The 13,531-nt window shown below is 41.6% G+C and overlaps 1 protein-coding gene across 1 annotated transcript; it reads right to left on the minus strand.

The window, feature by feature from the left end:
* Positions 1-756: 756 nt before the first annotated feature.
* On the minus strand, positions 757-13,201 carry crkl (v-crk avian sarcoma virus CT10 oncogene homolog-like). The gene is made up of 3 exons (XM_023285801.3): positions 11,927-13,201; positions 10,274-10,748; positions 757-2,997 (listed from the first exon to the last, which is right to left on the minus strand). The coding sequence occupies exons 1-3, from the start codon at positions 12,235-12,237 to the stop codon at positions 2,863-2,865; spliced, it is 921 nt and encodes a 306-aa protein (XP_023141569.1). The 5' UTR covers positions 12,238-13,201; the 3' UTR covers positions 757-2,862.
* Between the last annotated feature and the right edge of the window lie 330 nt (positions 13,202-13,531).

Consider the following 13,531-nt stretch of genomic DNA (forward strand, 5'->3'; position numbering starts at 1 on the left):
ATCATTCTCAAGTTATTTTGGACAATTTCTGTGCCTTTGGGATAATTTGAGTCATTAGTTTCATTATTTTTTTATAAAAATATATGCAAGATGTATCCCATGGACTTCAAAAGTCCCTCAATCATATACTGAACCAGGTGTTTGGAATGGTAACCTGTTTTCTACACTAGGTAGGACAGAACCGCAGTTTCTGAAAGCAGCATTTTTGTCCAAAAAAAACCCCATAATTACCAGGATACTAGTGCACATTCACATACCTTCTTCACTAAAATCTCAGTGGATGATCTACGTCAGAGCTAGGAGTCCTTATATTACGCATGTTTGTCACCAGTTCATCACCCGAGGCTCTGACCTGAGGGCCACTAATTAAAGCCTGTAGACGGTTAGAACACAGCGGTCTTAATAAGATCTTTAACGCATGACGTGCGACTTATCCGGATCCACAGAGCTGCATTACTCCTTTAAAAAGTGCTGAACAAACGCGAACATGCCCGTCTGTAACGTTGCCCTTGAAAAGTTTTCCGTTCCCCATCTGCGGGTCAGCTGACGTTCTTTTATTAGCACTTCATTAAAATTCATTAATTGCTTCCTTTCTCCTGGGCGCAGGCAGAATCAAAACTGGAACTGTCAGAAATGAGAGCGGGAGCAACTGTCCTGTGCTCCAGATACACAACCAGCGACACAAAACACGTCCACACCCACCCACCTGTGTGACAAAAACACAGCAAGCACACAGAGGACACCGGACAGAGCAGCTTAAAGAAGTAGACGTAAATTTTATTTACTTGTTCTGTACATAAAGGGTCAATACCAGCACAGGTGTTAACCATGGGAAATATTAACACATGTAAATGGTATAAGAAAATAAAAGGCACAATTTTCAATTCTTAAGTAAAAGACAGGCTTTCCTAGAATATGAGAAGAGAGCACAGTAATACTGTTAATGCCATATCAAAATAACTCAGAAGCATGACAAAAGCAAGTTCACCACCAGAAAGGAAATAATCAGGGTGTATTGCTTAATTAGTAAATTTCATTAAGCTTGACGAGGAGAACCCCGAACAGGTGGGCTTCAAATAAGAGAAACCTTTATTTTTATGAGGAAATAAATGACATTAAGCAGCATTCAGCCAGGTAAAACCGTCTCCCTGGCCAAGAGGTCATGCACAGAGGCAACCAGCAGGCATTTTTCCCTTTTTGTAAATGTCACCTTAGGTACTTTTTTTTTAATAACATCACTCATTTTAACCAAAAAAATAATAACAAAATGTTTGATTTAATTGACAAAACTGACCGAAAAAAGAAAAAAGGATCCAACTAAAAGCTGCACAATGTTCCTCCGTGTGAACAGCTGAGCTTCGATGTGAACAAAAAGCACTAAATAGAAGACGTGGTGGGGTTTAGTTTTACAACAGAAATCCACGGTTCTGCACTGTTTGCACGACTGTTTAATCCTCGGCTTCCTCCTCATCAACAGAAACTGCTCGCAGCACAATATGAACAGAGATTCTTCGCACTACTGTTTGCATATCGAGACCAAATACTCAAGGAATAAAGCTGGTTGAAATCCTACATGGACAGGAGTAAGATCACGTTAAAAACAGAAGGTTAGAGATGGATTGCATGCGCTAAAAGTAAGACGCGTCTTACTCCGAAAAGGCATTGATGGGCTCTCATTGGCTTGCTGAGACATTCGTCCTTCCCTGACCCATGTCACCGAAAGTGGAGTTTTTCACCTCAGTGCAAAAGGCTTCGGTCCTCATGCCCACATTTTTAGTTTGCCTTGTAGTCAGTTGCTTGTGGGACGTGCTGGCCGGTGCTACTGCTGTTGCTATTTGACTTTTTGGAAACCCGTTCAAAGCTTGGCACTCCTATGCAAAAAAAAAAAAGTCTCTTTTAGTACTTGGTGCTGTCAGCACTAAAAAAAACCCTGCTAATCTCTAAGCAATGTCTTCTTAGCTCCACATCATGTGAGAATAGAGGTACCGAGTGGATACGCAGTTCTCCATGTCCTGAAAAGAAACAGAACTTGATCATCTGGCACTAATAAGAAAAATCACATATGGCCGTGTCATGTCTTATTAACAGAAGATAAATAAGTCTCATCAGCCAGTCAGCAGGTTGGAGAACGGATGGATTAATGGCATCTACAATCCACAAACCCATCTCTTCTGCTTCCTCCCGACACAAACCACACATCATATACACATAAAGAAAACAAAAACATCTCATGGCCAGTAAGCATGTGTACACGTGTGTGCTTGTGTCATGGTTAAGGTACGACAGTGACCTGATTGTTTGGAGATCTGACTGGCTGGTTAGCGCCTCAGTGCTCTCCCAAGTCCACAAGGATGTTTGCTTTTCCCTATTTCACACGAATATCCTCACATCAACAACACAAACACACACCAACGTTTTCAAAAAGTCCCCAAGACTTCAAACAGAACAAATACTCAGAGAAATAAAAAAAAAGACATGTTGTGATGTAATATGGTAAATATCCACTGTGAACACAAACGCACGCACGCACACGCACACGCGCACACACACACACACACACACACAGATGCCCAGTGATCTGGAAATGAAAAGGACACTAATGCAAAAACACTGCCCAGCCTGGAACCAAGACATGGAGAAAAAAAACATTATATAAGGGAACTGGGAGAAGTGGGGTCGGGTTGTTTTTAGTTCAGATCTGATGTCCAAAAGCTGTAAACAGTCAGAAAGCCTTGCAAGGGTCGGCAACAACAGAGGAGTCGCTATCATGGTACAGCCCCAAGCAGGCAAGCACATAACCGTGACACTGGCGGGGGGAGGTGGAGAGAGCCAGCGGGTTCAGGCTCCGGTCCGACTCACAGGTCAGTCACTCTCGTCTGGATTCTGGGGGTCTATGATTTTGACGTGGGTGAACGGGAACAGACCCCTCCGTCCGTTCACCTCGCCCTCCCACTGACCGCTGATGTTCATCCGTGTCACCTTGACGATGTCGCCGACCTGAGGACGCACAGAGAGGAAGCAGAGTTAGCCGCATTAGAACTAAACGAGCTTCACAGATTGTTGTTCTGCATGCGTGTCAGAAGCATAACTTCAATTCCAAACATGTTTTCAGCTTCAGTCATGGTGTCACAAGACACTCTACTGGATGCTCTTTCATTCTGGTGAAGCAGAATGTGATACGAATGATACAGATGTTTGACAAACCAAAAACACCCGTGGGCCAAAAGTGGTCCTCCAGAGGGTCCAATCCGGCCCTCAAAGTGTAAAAATTACAGAGAAGACATTAACTGCAGATTGTAAATTAGTAAAACTATAAATTTAAAATAATTTCTAGACCATGACAAGTTGTTTTGATCATAAAGTAAAATACTAGATTGCTCATTGTTCTTTTGTGTCTCATTTTCATAATATTTTGTCTTGTTTGTGTTGTTTTTTGTCTTTTTTTTGTCTGACTTTTGCAATTCGTCTCATGTTTTTGTTGTTTTGATTGTCATTTTTGTCAATTTGTGTTTCCTTTTTGTCTCGCTTGTGTTTTTTGTCTTATTTTTGTCATTTTGTGTTTTGCTTTATTGATTGTTTTGTGTATCGTTTTGAGTTTTTTTGTCTCGCTTGCGTTGTCTATTTTTTTTGTCACTTTGCAAGTGTTTGCCTAATTTTTTCTCTTTGTTTTGTTTATCATTTGTCTCATTTTGTTTCTCACTTTTGCCGTTTTATGTCTTGTTTTTGTCATTCTGAACCTCATTTTTGTAATATACCGTCTTGTTTTTGTTGTTTTTTGTCTTTTTTATATGATTTTTGTCATTTTGATCATAAAGTAAAATACTACATCATTCAGTTCCAGATAGCTGTGACTAAATGTTGTGTTCCTTTGTAGACACTCTGTGATCTGGAAGTTGTAATGTGGAAATGATAAACTGAGGCTGAATGCTGTTGATATTGGACTTATTTTTCTATATAAATTTCAGGTTGTTCATGATTTTTTGTAAAAAGAAACTTCCTTAAATGTGAATATTTTCAAAATGTACCTTTTTGAACTAAAACAAAGAAAAAAATTAGGAGTTGTGGTTATTTATAGGTTATTATGCTGTGATTTTACTGGTCACTGGAGATCAAATTGGGCTGAATGTGGAACCTGAACTAAGATGAGTTTGACACCCTTGCTGTAGCTTATTTTTCCAGGCCTGTTGCAAATCAATAGAAATGTGTTCGGTCATGATCAGCTTTATCCTATGGAGAAACATTTCTGTCATGTTGGGAGTGGTTTCTTACAGGATGAGAATCATCACATCCACAGGGCATGAGCGCTCACTGCATGCTTTGATGAGTACAAAAATAACATGAATCATCTGCGATGGCCAGATCTCACCCCAATCGCACAACGACAGGAGATTTTGAACCGACTTGTTAGACAGCTCTCCACAATCATCACCAAAACACCAAATGAGGCAATATCTTCGAGTACAAAAGCTAAAGGTCACTGAAACAATTTGGATTGCACCTGGGGGCCCAATACCTCACAAAGACCCTATATGATGGGTTTCTTTTTAATATATAAACCAATGGTACACACAATAATAGACTTTCTAGTAGCAAACTGGAAAACAAAATGCTTATAGCACACGGCTAATGTTATTTTAAAACCTGTCCCAACAATCCACTAACAATACACCCATCAGCTTTCACAACATCCAGACTGATTTATCAATACACATCTTTTAAAATAAAACCTGACTGTCAGATCTCCTCTTGCACATGACACGGTGGTTTGAAACAGATGACAGAGGAGCACAGAGCTGTTGCTCAGATGGTTTCTGACACTGAATGTGACCCCAATCTGTTAAAGCCATATGTTCTTTATCAGGATTAGGAGGGAAAGTCTCCATCATCAAAAACCATGATTGAAACTACAATGTGAGGGCGTACTATCTGTAGCATTAACTTGAATGGGGCTTCAAGGACATTCAGTCCCAGACATTATCTGCAACAATAATCCTTGATGCCGCTCTGGAATGACAAGAATGTCACGTAGTTGTAAAAAGCTGCGGTGAAATCCATCTGTCAAAGGAATCGTTTGAAAAAATGTCCCTGAAATCAGTGTGTTTGAAAGAACCAGAATGGAAGGAAACAAGCATTCAATCAAAGACACTGTTTAAAAAAATCTGCCCCTCTGATAAGTTTAATTCATAAAATTGTGTCTCATTATATTTCAGGTATTAACAAATGTCAGTCTGTATTCAGAAGATCCTTAGTTATGTAGAATAGCTGCTTTTTAATCTAGTATAAAACACATGTTATAACTGGAATTGCAACAAGTCCTAATATATCCTATTTCCTGTGACCACAAAAAATTGTGTAATTGCTTAAAAGAATCATATGCAACTATTATCAAAGCAGACTAGCGACATGTAAAAATTACATTCAAGTCTAAAATATTGAGGATATAACCTGACTGCACTGGCTGTGCACTGCCTGTCTCAGAAGCGAGTAAATAATGGCTCATAGCTTCTGCTTCATGAACCCCAGCGGCCCCAAAATAGCCACAGTACAAAAAAAACTAAGAGTTTTTGCTGGAAGCCATGACTTATTCTGAGCTGGAGACACACAGAGGAGACATGATGAGACGAGATATGGTATGTGCTCTCAGTGCAAGGCTAGTTTTACATCACTGAATCGAAAATACCAGAGGAAACACTCGGTTTTAAGCGAGGTTTTGCTGGTGACAGTTACAGAAATTTACATCAAGATTCAGGTCAATATTCACTGTGTGACAGATTTTAAACACACATCACTGATAGAACATTACCACATGAGATGCAATCAAAAGCTTGACTGCCACACAAGAGGGACGACATGAATTTAGAAAACCACCAACACGAGTTTCAACAGGATCAGATGCACTGCATAACATAAATTCTAAATTTCACTTTGTCTTCAAACAACTGTTCAGCAACGAGTGGAATCCTTCTCTAAAGCACAGTAACTACAAGACTGAAAATTCAATATTGGTCAAATGTAGCTACTGAATATTGTGGACTGTGTTCTTAGTTTTGAATTAATCTGCATCAGCCTAACTCTTTAGAACATAGACAGTTTTTTCTAACTCAGAATGGGCGTTTGCAGTTCACTATATATGACAGTTAGCATGACTGGTCCAGGCAGACGAGGCAACAAGTTTGTGTCTGGTTATTTCTAAACATTTGTTGAACTAAAATGTCCATTTTTCCTGATTTACACAAATCCTGGGCCCTGCATATTACAGTAACCAAAACTTTGTTCATTTGGCTTCATTAAAATCCAGTATATGATCAGGGAGAGCAGCAGGAGACCGACAGGAGGATCAACACACCACTGCCTGGTGAGCAAAGCTGTGGTAAGCATGCAAATGGAGTGTTGGGTTTTGTCATATTGAACTGAGCACTATTCAGGATCATTACAAATGTTCAAGCCAGTCCGTCAGAACAGTCTTTTTTAGTGCACAGCAGGGAGAAGAATTTCATAACAAATTCATATGGGCAGGGAAAAAATAATGGTCAGTAATTGTCAGTAGCTGATGTGATCTGCAATCAGCTCCCGTCTAACAGCTGAAGTAAGACAAGTGCCAAGATAAATGTTTTGTAAGCAAAATTAAAAATTTGGGACTGAGAATAGACTCATAGCAATGCAATACTCAGTCAGGGATTTCCTTGGTACTGTTTTCTAGTTCAGGTGAACAGAAGTGAGGAACAAAGACATCCCAGAAGAGCGGCAATTGTAATTCAGTGCATATGCATTCAGAAAAACTCAATGAAGGTCTCTACTTGTTAATCTTCTGTGGACCATAAACACACTGCACCCTGACAGCATGACAATAGGATCATTCTAAGTTTAATTAATCTTAATTAAGCATTTGCTGCACTAATTTATCACAACTTATTGAACTCTTACAGCTCTGCCCATCTTTGACCACCACAGCCAACTCCTAAAGCCAGAGAAGATAGTGCCAGAAAACAGACCTGCAGTCTGAACATAAACACCTGTGTAGAGAGCCAACTTCTGGACCAATTCTAACTTGTTACTTGTGCCCAGTTAAAACAAAGTGACATTGTTTTCTAGGTTCAAGCTTGCCACTGCTGCTATACATGTTAATTGCTAAAGCTAATTCCAGGATAATGCAAAGCGAGACATATTACACTGAATACATACATCTGTCCTTACAGTTATGGGTGTTAAATTGCTATGACAACCACAGAGACATTTACACAGAACGTGCAAATGTGGCTTGCTAAAGACTTACACCTTACCATGGAACACAGTTCTGTATTTAACACTAAAAAGTGAGATTCTAAATTAAAAATCAATCATTCTATGAATCATCAAAAATATGAAAGGCTGATTTCTATTTTGTTATTTGGTAAAACAGTGAATAATGTTGTCTTGCATTAGCTTGATGACTTGTACTCACTGTCTGGAAGGACATGTTCATTAAGGTTTTGGTCTCTTGAAGGCATTTTTGCCTGGATATAATGGCTAAACCTCACTTTATACTCCTGCGCTGAATCTATCCTGTTGTTGTATTTGTACATGAGAGCTGGTCTGCCTGTGTTGTTAGTGGTGGGGTTACAACGCCACAATATTGTTTTTTCATATACCTCAAACAATGGCGACTGAAACCGAAGGGATCACGTTGGAGTTTGAGCTAATAAATGTTGAGCAACAGTTATTTTTACAAAAGGGACTGCAACGTCACAAAGAGAGAGAATAACAGAATCAATCAAGTCTATAAACGGATTGGTTAACTTTGGCAGAATACTTGCATTTATGAGCAAACCAAATACAGTTACGGTCTATTATGTTACATTTTGTTTCACAAAAGTGTTATATTAGTGAAAATGTTTTGTAAACACAAGATATTACAACTAAGCAGGCCAGTCAAATCTGTTACAGGGCCACAGCGTGCACTTACATTTCTGAATGTCCATGTCAGGTAAGGCTATGGCACAGCTAAGCGCCTGTGTCTTACCTACACTGTGAAAATTCACATATGAAACATTATTTCAGATATTCTTTTGTGAGTCAAATATTCACTGAAATGCACAGATACTTGTGAAGAAAGTCATGCCTCATGTCTACAGAATCAGATGTGTAGGATAAGAGTCTACACAACACAAATTCAGCTTGCATCTTAACAATTCATATCGTATCAGACTGTACTTAATGTTTAATTTCTAGTTGCCTATTAACTGCAACTGTAGCTCCTCATACTTTGCTGCTGCAGCTTTACATTTCACAGAACAGCACGACGTAAGTGCTAAATAAAGTAACATTTCAGTTTCAGTTCTCGAATGCTCACTGCTTTTATTGCTGGTTTGCATGCATTCCCTCTGTCTATTGCCTTCCATCTGTCTCGGTTTTTCCTCTTCTACATTGTGGCGTCAGTTAAATGAATAATTTCTTATCAAGCCTCCATCTCTTACCCGATGCAACTGCTGACAAAAGATGCAATGAAGGGCAGCGAAGGGTGCAGACACTGGCAAACTTTTGTGTCTTGTTGACCCATTCCACTCACGTCACAGTGTCAGTCTGAATGAGGCCCTGGGCATTTTTCTGAGGTGACTGTTATTAGACAGTGGAGAGAGCAGAAGGACGGGACTAATGCTATTAGAAAGAGCGCCTAACCTTTAGCATGAATACCATCGTGTTCCACTCATTTCTGTCCAACAATCATAGGGACGAGGTGTATCTATGCACCCATCTCTAGTGACCTAGTTTCCTTCCTACATACGATGACAAACGCTGATGTCATTCCAGATCTATCCCTAACTCAGCTCAATATGCTACGAGACAAAAAGAGTATTTTGGAGCCCAACACTGAGCGCTGCATTGCATGTTTCAATATACTGCAGATTTGTATTCACCAGCGTAAACTGCTGAGAAAAACAACTGTGCTGCCATCGGAATGCTGGCAGTTTAGCAGCTAACTAGCAAACAAGAAGAATGAGCTGGAGATGGCTCCGAACCAGTACTCCAATCACTCATCAGTGGAAACTTAGTCACAGTACCGAGTCCCCACCTACTTTCAATTTACAGCTACCAAAGTAATTTAGCATTCATCGTTCCAAGACAAATGTCATGTTCCATGTCAAACAGGCATACTCCACACATCTCTAACACTTCCTCTGCCACCTCAACAAGACTTCTCCTCCAATCAGAGGCCACAGAATTCACGTTCTAACCATCTAACACCAAATACCACCAAGGTATTAACTTGTAGCCAGATCCCAGCTCTCAGAGCAGAAAGTCGATCAACTTAAGAAAATTGACGAAACATTTCAGACAGAATCTTTAGGTGTGACTACACGATAAGAGCACAATAATGAATATCTGGGGACTGAGAGGAACTGCAGGTCCTCTCAAGACACTTTCACACACCGAACCAGCAAAACTGTTGTGGTAACTGTAGGCGGCACTGGTGTTTCCCCTGCTATAACTAGCAACTATTAGTGCTGCAATTTTACGGTGAAATACCGAGAAACGTTACAAGAAATGGTCCGTTGACAGAAATATTCCACTTTAGGTGTGACATTGACTAATTCTATCCTTCCCATCATGAACTATATGATGATTTTTTTGACCTGTATTCTGACTTGTTCTGCAGATGGCTGTCCATGTTTGAAACATTTCTAAATATAAAAATCTTGCTGCCCTGTCACACTGTGTGACTGGTTTGCTCTGACACCAAAGATAGTGCTATAGACTGTCACGACCTCTAAGCGCTTCTGATACAAAACACCTCTGCCCAGCAGCGATAATTTGAACAACAACCTTAGATCCTCTAAACTACTGCCACGTCTACCCTTCAAAAGTTTGCAATGCTTTATCTTTAAAGTGAAACCGGAGTTATTGAAGGATACGTAATTAAATTTTGTGAGCAAGGGTGAGCTGGATGAAAGCGTCTTCTGTCAAACAATGCAACTGGCATCTTTTTTATTAGAAGCAGCAAGTTGTGGCACTTACTTGGCATGGAGATTTACTGCATGACAAATCAAAAGTACTGCTACAGATGTACTGATTATATGTCAAACAAAAAAATAGATTTCTGAAAGACCTGAAGTTTGAAAAAGACCAAATGATTTAACTTCAATATTAAATCTCTGCCAAGAGCAACAATCAATTGATGCATCATTTTGTGATACTCTGTAAGATCACCAATATGGTGGATGTGAGGAGCAGGGAAGAGAAATGGCAAAAGACACAGAGAAAACAAGAGAGAAAGTGGAATCCCATTTTACAATACCTCTAGAGCAAGAGCTGTTTTGTCGTAGGCACAGGGCACTCGCTTCTGGATGGCCTTTGCCATGACAGGGCCGTTCTGCATGGACGGGAGAGGAGTGATAACTGCTCCAGGTGTGCCAGGGGGCAGTGGAGAAGGTGTCTGGGGCTGGGCGTAGGCGTGAACGAGGGCGTGGGAGGGCTCAGGGATCCCATAGCTGTTGGAGTTGCGAGATCCATGAGAAGGCTGGCCGGGATGGGGTGGAGGTCGTACCAGTTTCTCCACATAGGGCACAGGGATCATCCCGACACGTCCCTCTTTACTCTTGGCACTCCACCACTGCTCCTCCGGCTTTTCCAGGATGATGAGGATCTCCCCTTTCTTGAAGGGAAGGTCCTCGGCGTCGCTGCCAGTGAAGTCATATAGAGTCCGCACATACTCCACGTTCTCCTCGGGGCCGACCATGGGCTGGATGGGACCACTCACTGTGCTTGGATACCTTGGCAGATGAAGACAAGGGGACAAAATTTGGTTATCATGAAAAGTAGGTGGGGATAGGCCAATCACGCGGCTGATATTTGACATTTTTCTGATTACTGGTATCGGCTAATTACTGGTTGATTATTGATAAATTAAATGCGCTACTTCAGGTCTGATGCATCCACCTCTCTCTGTGGCTCTGTGATCTTACAAACAAACAAGACACACAAGCCATTGCCACAAACCAGGACATTAGCTACTCTCGCAGTGGCTAAGGTTATGCTAATGGCTAGAGGCTAAGATAAAAGGCAGCCAGATTACACCTGAAACTGTATCTGGAAAACAATAATTAACAATGCTTTTAGATATGGACCTTGGTGGGCAATAAAATTGACAAAACACTGAAAGATTAAGAAAATAGTAGAGCAGCGATGATAATTGCAGGAGACAAACATACCTATTTCTATGTTACATATTCAGTTACAGTCACCCATATTAATTAGGAAGCCTAGTTATGAATGACAGGTTCTCGGCTATCACATGCCGTTAAAACATTATGTGTAATTTATGTTGGTTAAAAATATCGGCCATCTGCCTTCCTTGATTTCCAATGATCATTATCAGTATCGACCCTAGGAAACTCGTATTGGTCCATCCCTTAAAGTAGGCTACTCCCAGGTGGATAATATAAGAATTCAGAAATAGTGGGACTAATGCAATCAGGGGCATGCTTCCCTCAAACATCGCAGATATTATGTGTGGTCATTGGGTCCATCTGACATTTGCATAAGATACAGATGTGTCTAACCAAGTTATACCTGCATATTAATGTTAACTAATATGTAGAATACAAGTGAGTGAGAAAACAATGCAAGAAATTGCAAAAATGCACATGTATAAGTAAATACAACCTTTTTATTTTCCACAATTGGTGCTTTAGTGCCATAAAGGTTAGAGTTACAGCTGTCTGCAAACCAACACCATGATCTACCAAACACATGACATGGCCTCACTAAAGCGTGTGTGATGATGGTGCTGGTGTGTCCAACAAGTTCAAACCTGGCAACCTGGGAGCTTCATGACATAACTGAGAGAAAGTGGGTTAGTTCTGTTAAAAATAGACAGTCTAGTTAATGCTACAGATGCGTCGGTGGCAGCAGCAGGAAGAGGAGGAGGAGGACTGGCTGACTTCCCTACCTGGGGGCTGGCTCTATCAGCGTGGTCGTGTCCAGGTAGTGGATTTTGTAGAACTCCAGGAGAGCCGGGAGGTGGTCGAACTCCTGGTCGCCGATCTTGAACCTCTTGCTGGGCAAAGAGTTGATGATATAGTGAGACACTTTGGAGTTTTCAGACACTGACAACACGTAGTCGCCCGGGCAGGTCGACGAGTCTCGAACAAGGAACATGCCATGTCTCTGTCCTTGTAACCTATTCTGTGCCTCTTGCCGTGACACGGGTCCAAAATACCAGGCGGACCGATCGGATGAATCAAACCGAGCAGTTGACATTTCTGTTCAGAACAATAAGTTAATATAAGTCTACAAATAAGACGAGAAAAAATACTAAAGCGCAGCCTAGACAATAAGTTAAAACGCGTGGCTGCTATGGGCCAATCACAGCAAATAGCAGGATTTGGAAGATGCAGGGCAGGGCATGAAGCTTTCTGGGGGGATTTCTGCACAAACGCTGCAGGCTCTGGAGGTTATTTTTTGAAAAATAAAAACAGCAAAAATACAACAACCTGACGTTTTCACACACAGGCTGACTTGATCCAACTTTGGAGCATAATGTGGTTCCTGTGTTCAGCAGTCAGCGGGCTGAACAATCGCCAAAATAAGAGCAGGAAAATAAACTTACGACAGACCAACATAGACGGACGCCCGAAGCGACAATGATCAATAAAAGCTTCCCCTTTTCGTTCCGCCTTCCGAGAAAACCACCAGGCTTCTCTTCTAATAAATTTATCTCCTCCAGTCAGTGTCAGTTATGAGAACGGAAAAGGTGGTCCCCTTCGGGTTTTTTCCTCTTCTTTCTTTTTCTTTTACATCTGATAAATCCTCACATCTGACCGCCGAAGTAGGAGGCAGAAATGATTAGTTTGAAGTCTCGTCGTTCTTAGAGTAAGGCACACGTCATGGAAACGGGCTTTTGAACCCTCTCTCTCTCGACTCGGAGCAGACTTTTGAGGCAACACAGCAGAAAAATGGCGGCCCGCAACACGTCTTCACACCAGAAATGATCTCGCGGCGGCGGCTGCTCGGCTCCTGCGCGTGCATCTCAGAGGGGCCGCGACCGTTGGGCTGGCTGCTCGGCTCTGTCGCGTGCACTCCCGACCGCTCACGGAGAATCCCGAAATTAACGGTTCGGATATTTTAGCTCACTTTCCCCCCCTGCGCTCGTTTCTGCTCTTCCCCCCCTTTTCACCCGAGCCGCCAGATAAGCGTAGACTGCCGGAGACCGAAAAATGGCGACGGGAGGGCAGGTCCCGCTTTCTAGCTGCACGTCACTGACGCCTGGAGATGGGGGGGTGGGAGGAGGAAATAATGGAGGGTGGGCGGGTGACGAGCGACGACACGGACGGCCCCTCACCCCCGTGTAGGGAGGGAGGTGTCAGTCATGTTTCCACTAAACAGATAAGGGACATGAAAGTTAGCTACCTAAAAACACAAGTCAAAATACATTACAGGAATACTTGTAGCTAACAGCAGCACTGCTCTACTTATTCTGAGTTCTCTGCAAGCTAGTTTATTGATGTCCCAGCTAGCAACATTAGCCAACTACAAGAAAACATTTCAACCTAAT

This window comes from Amphiprion ocellaris, chromosome 17 (genome assembly GCF_022539595.1).
Source record: "Amphiprion ocellaris isolate individual 3 ecotype Okinawa chromosome 17, ASM2253959v1, whole genome shotgun sequence".
Taxonomy (NCBI): domain Eukaryota; kingdom Metazoa; phylum Chordata; class Actinopteri; family Pomacentridae; genus Amphiprion; species Amphiprion ocellaris.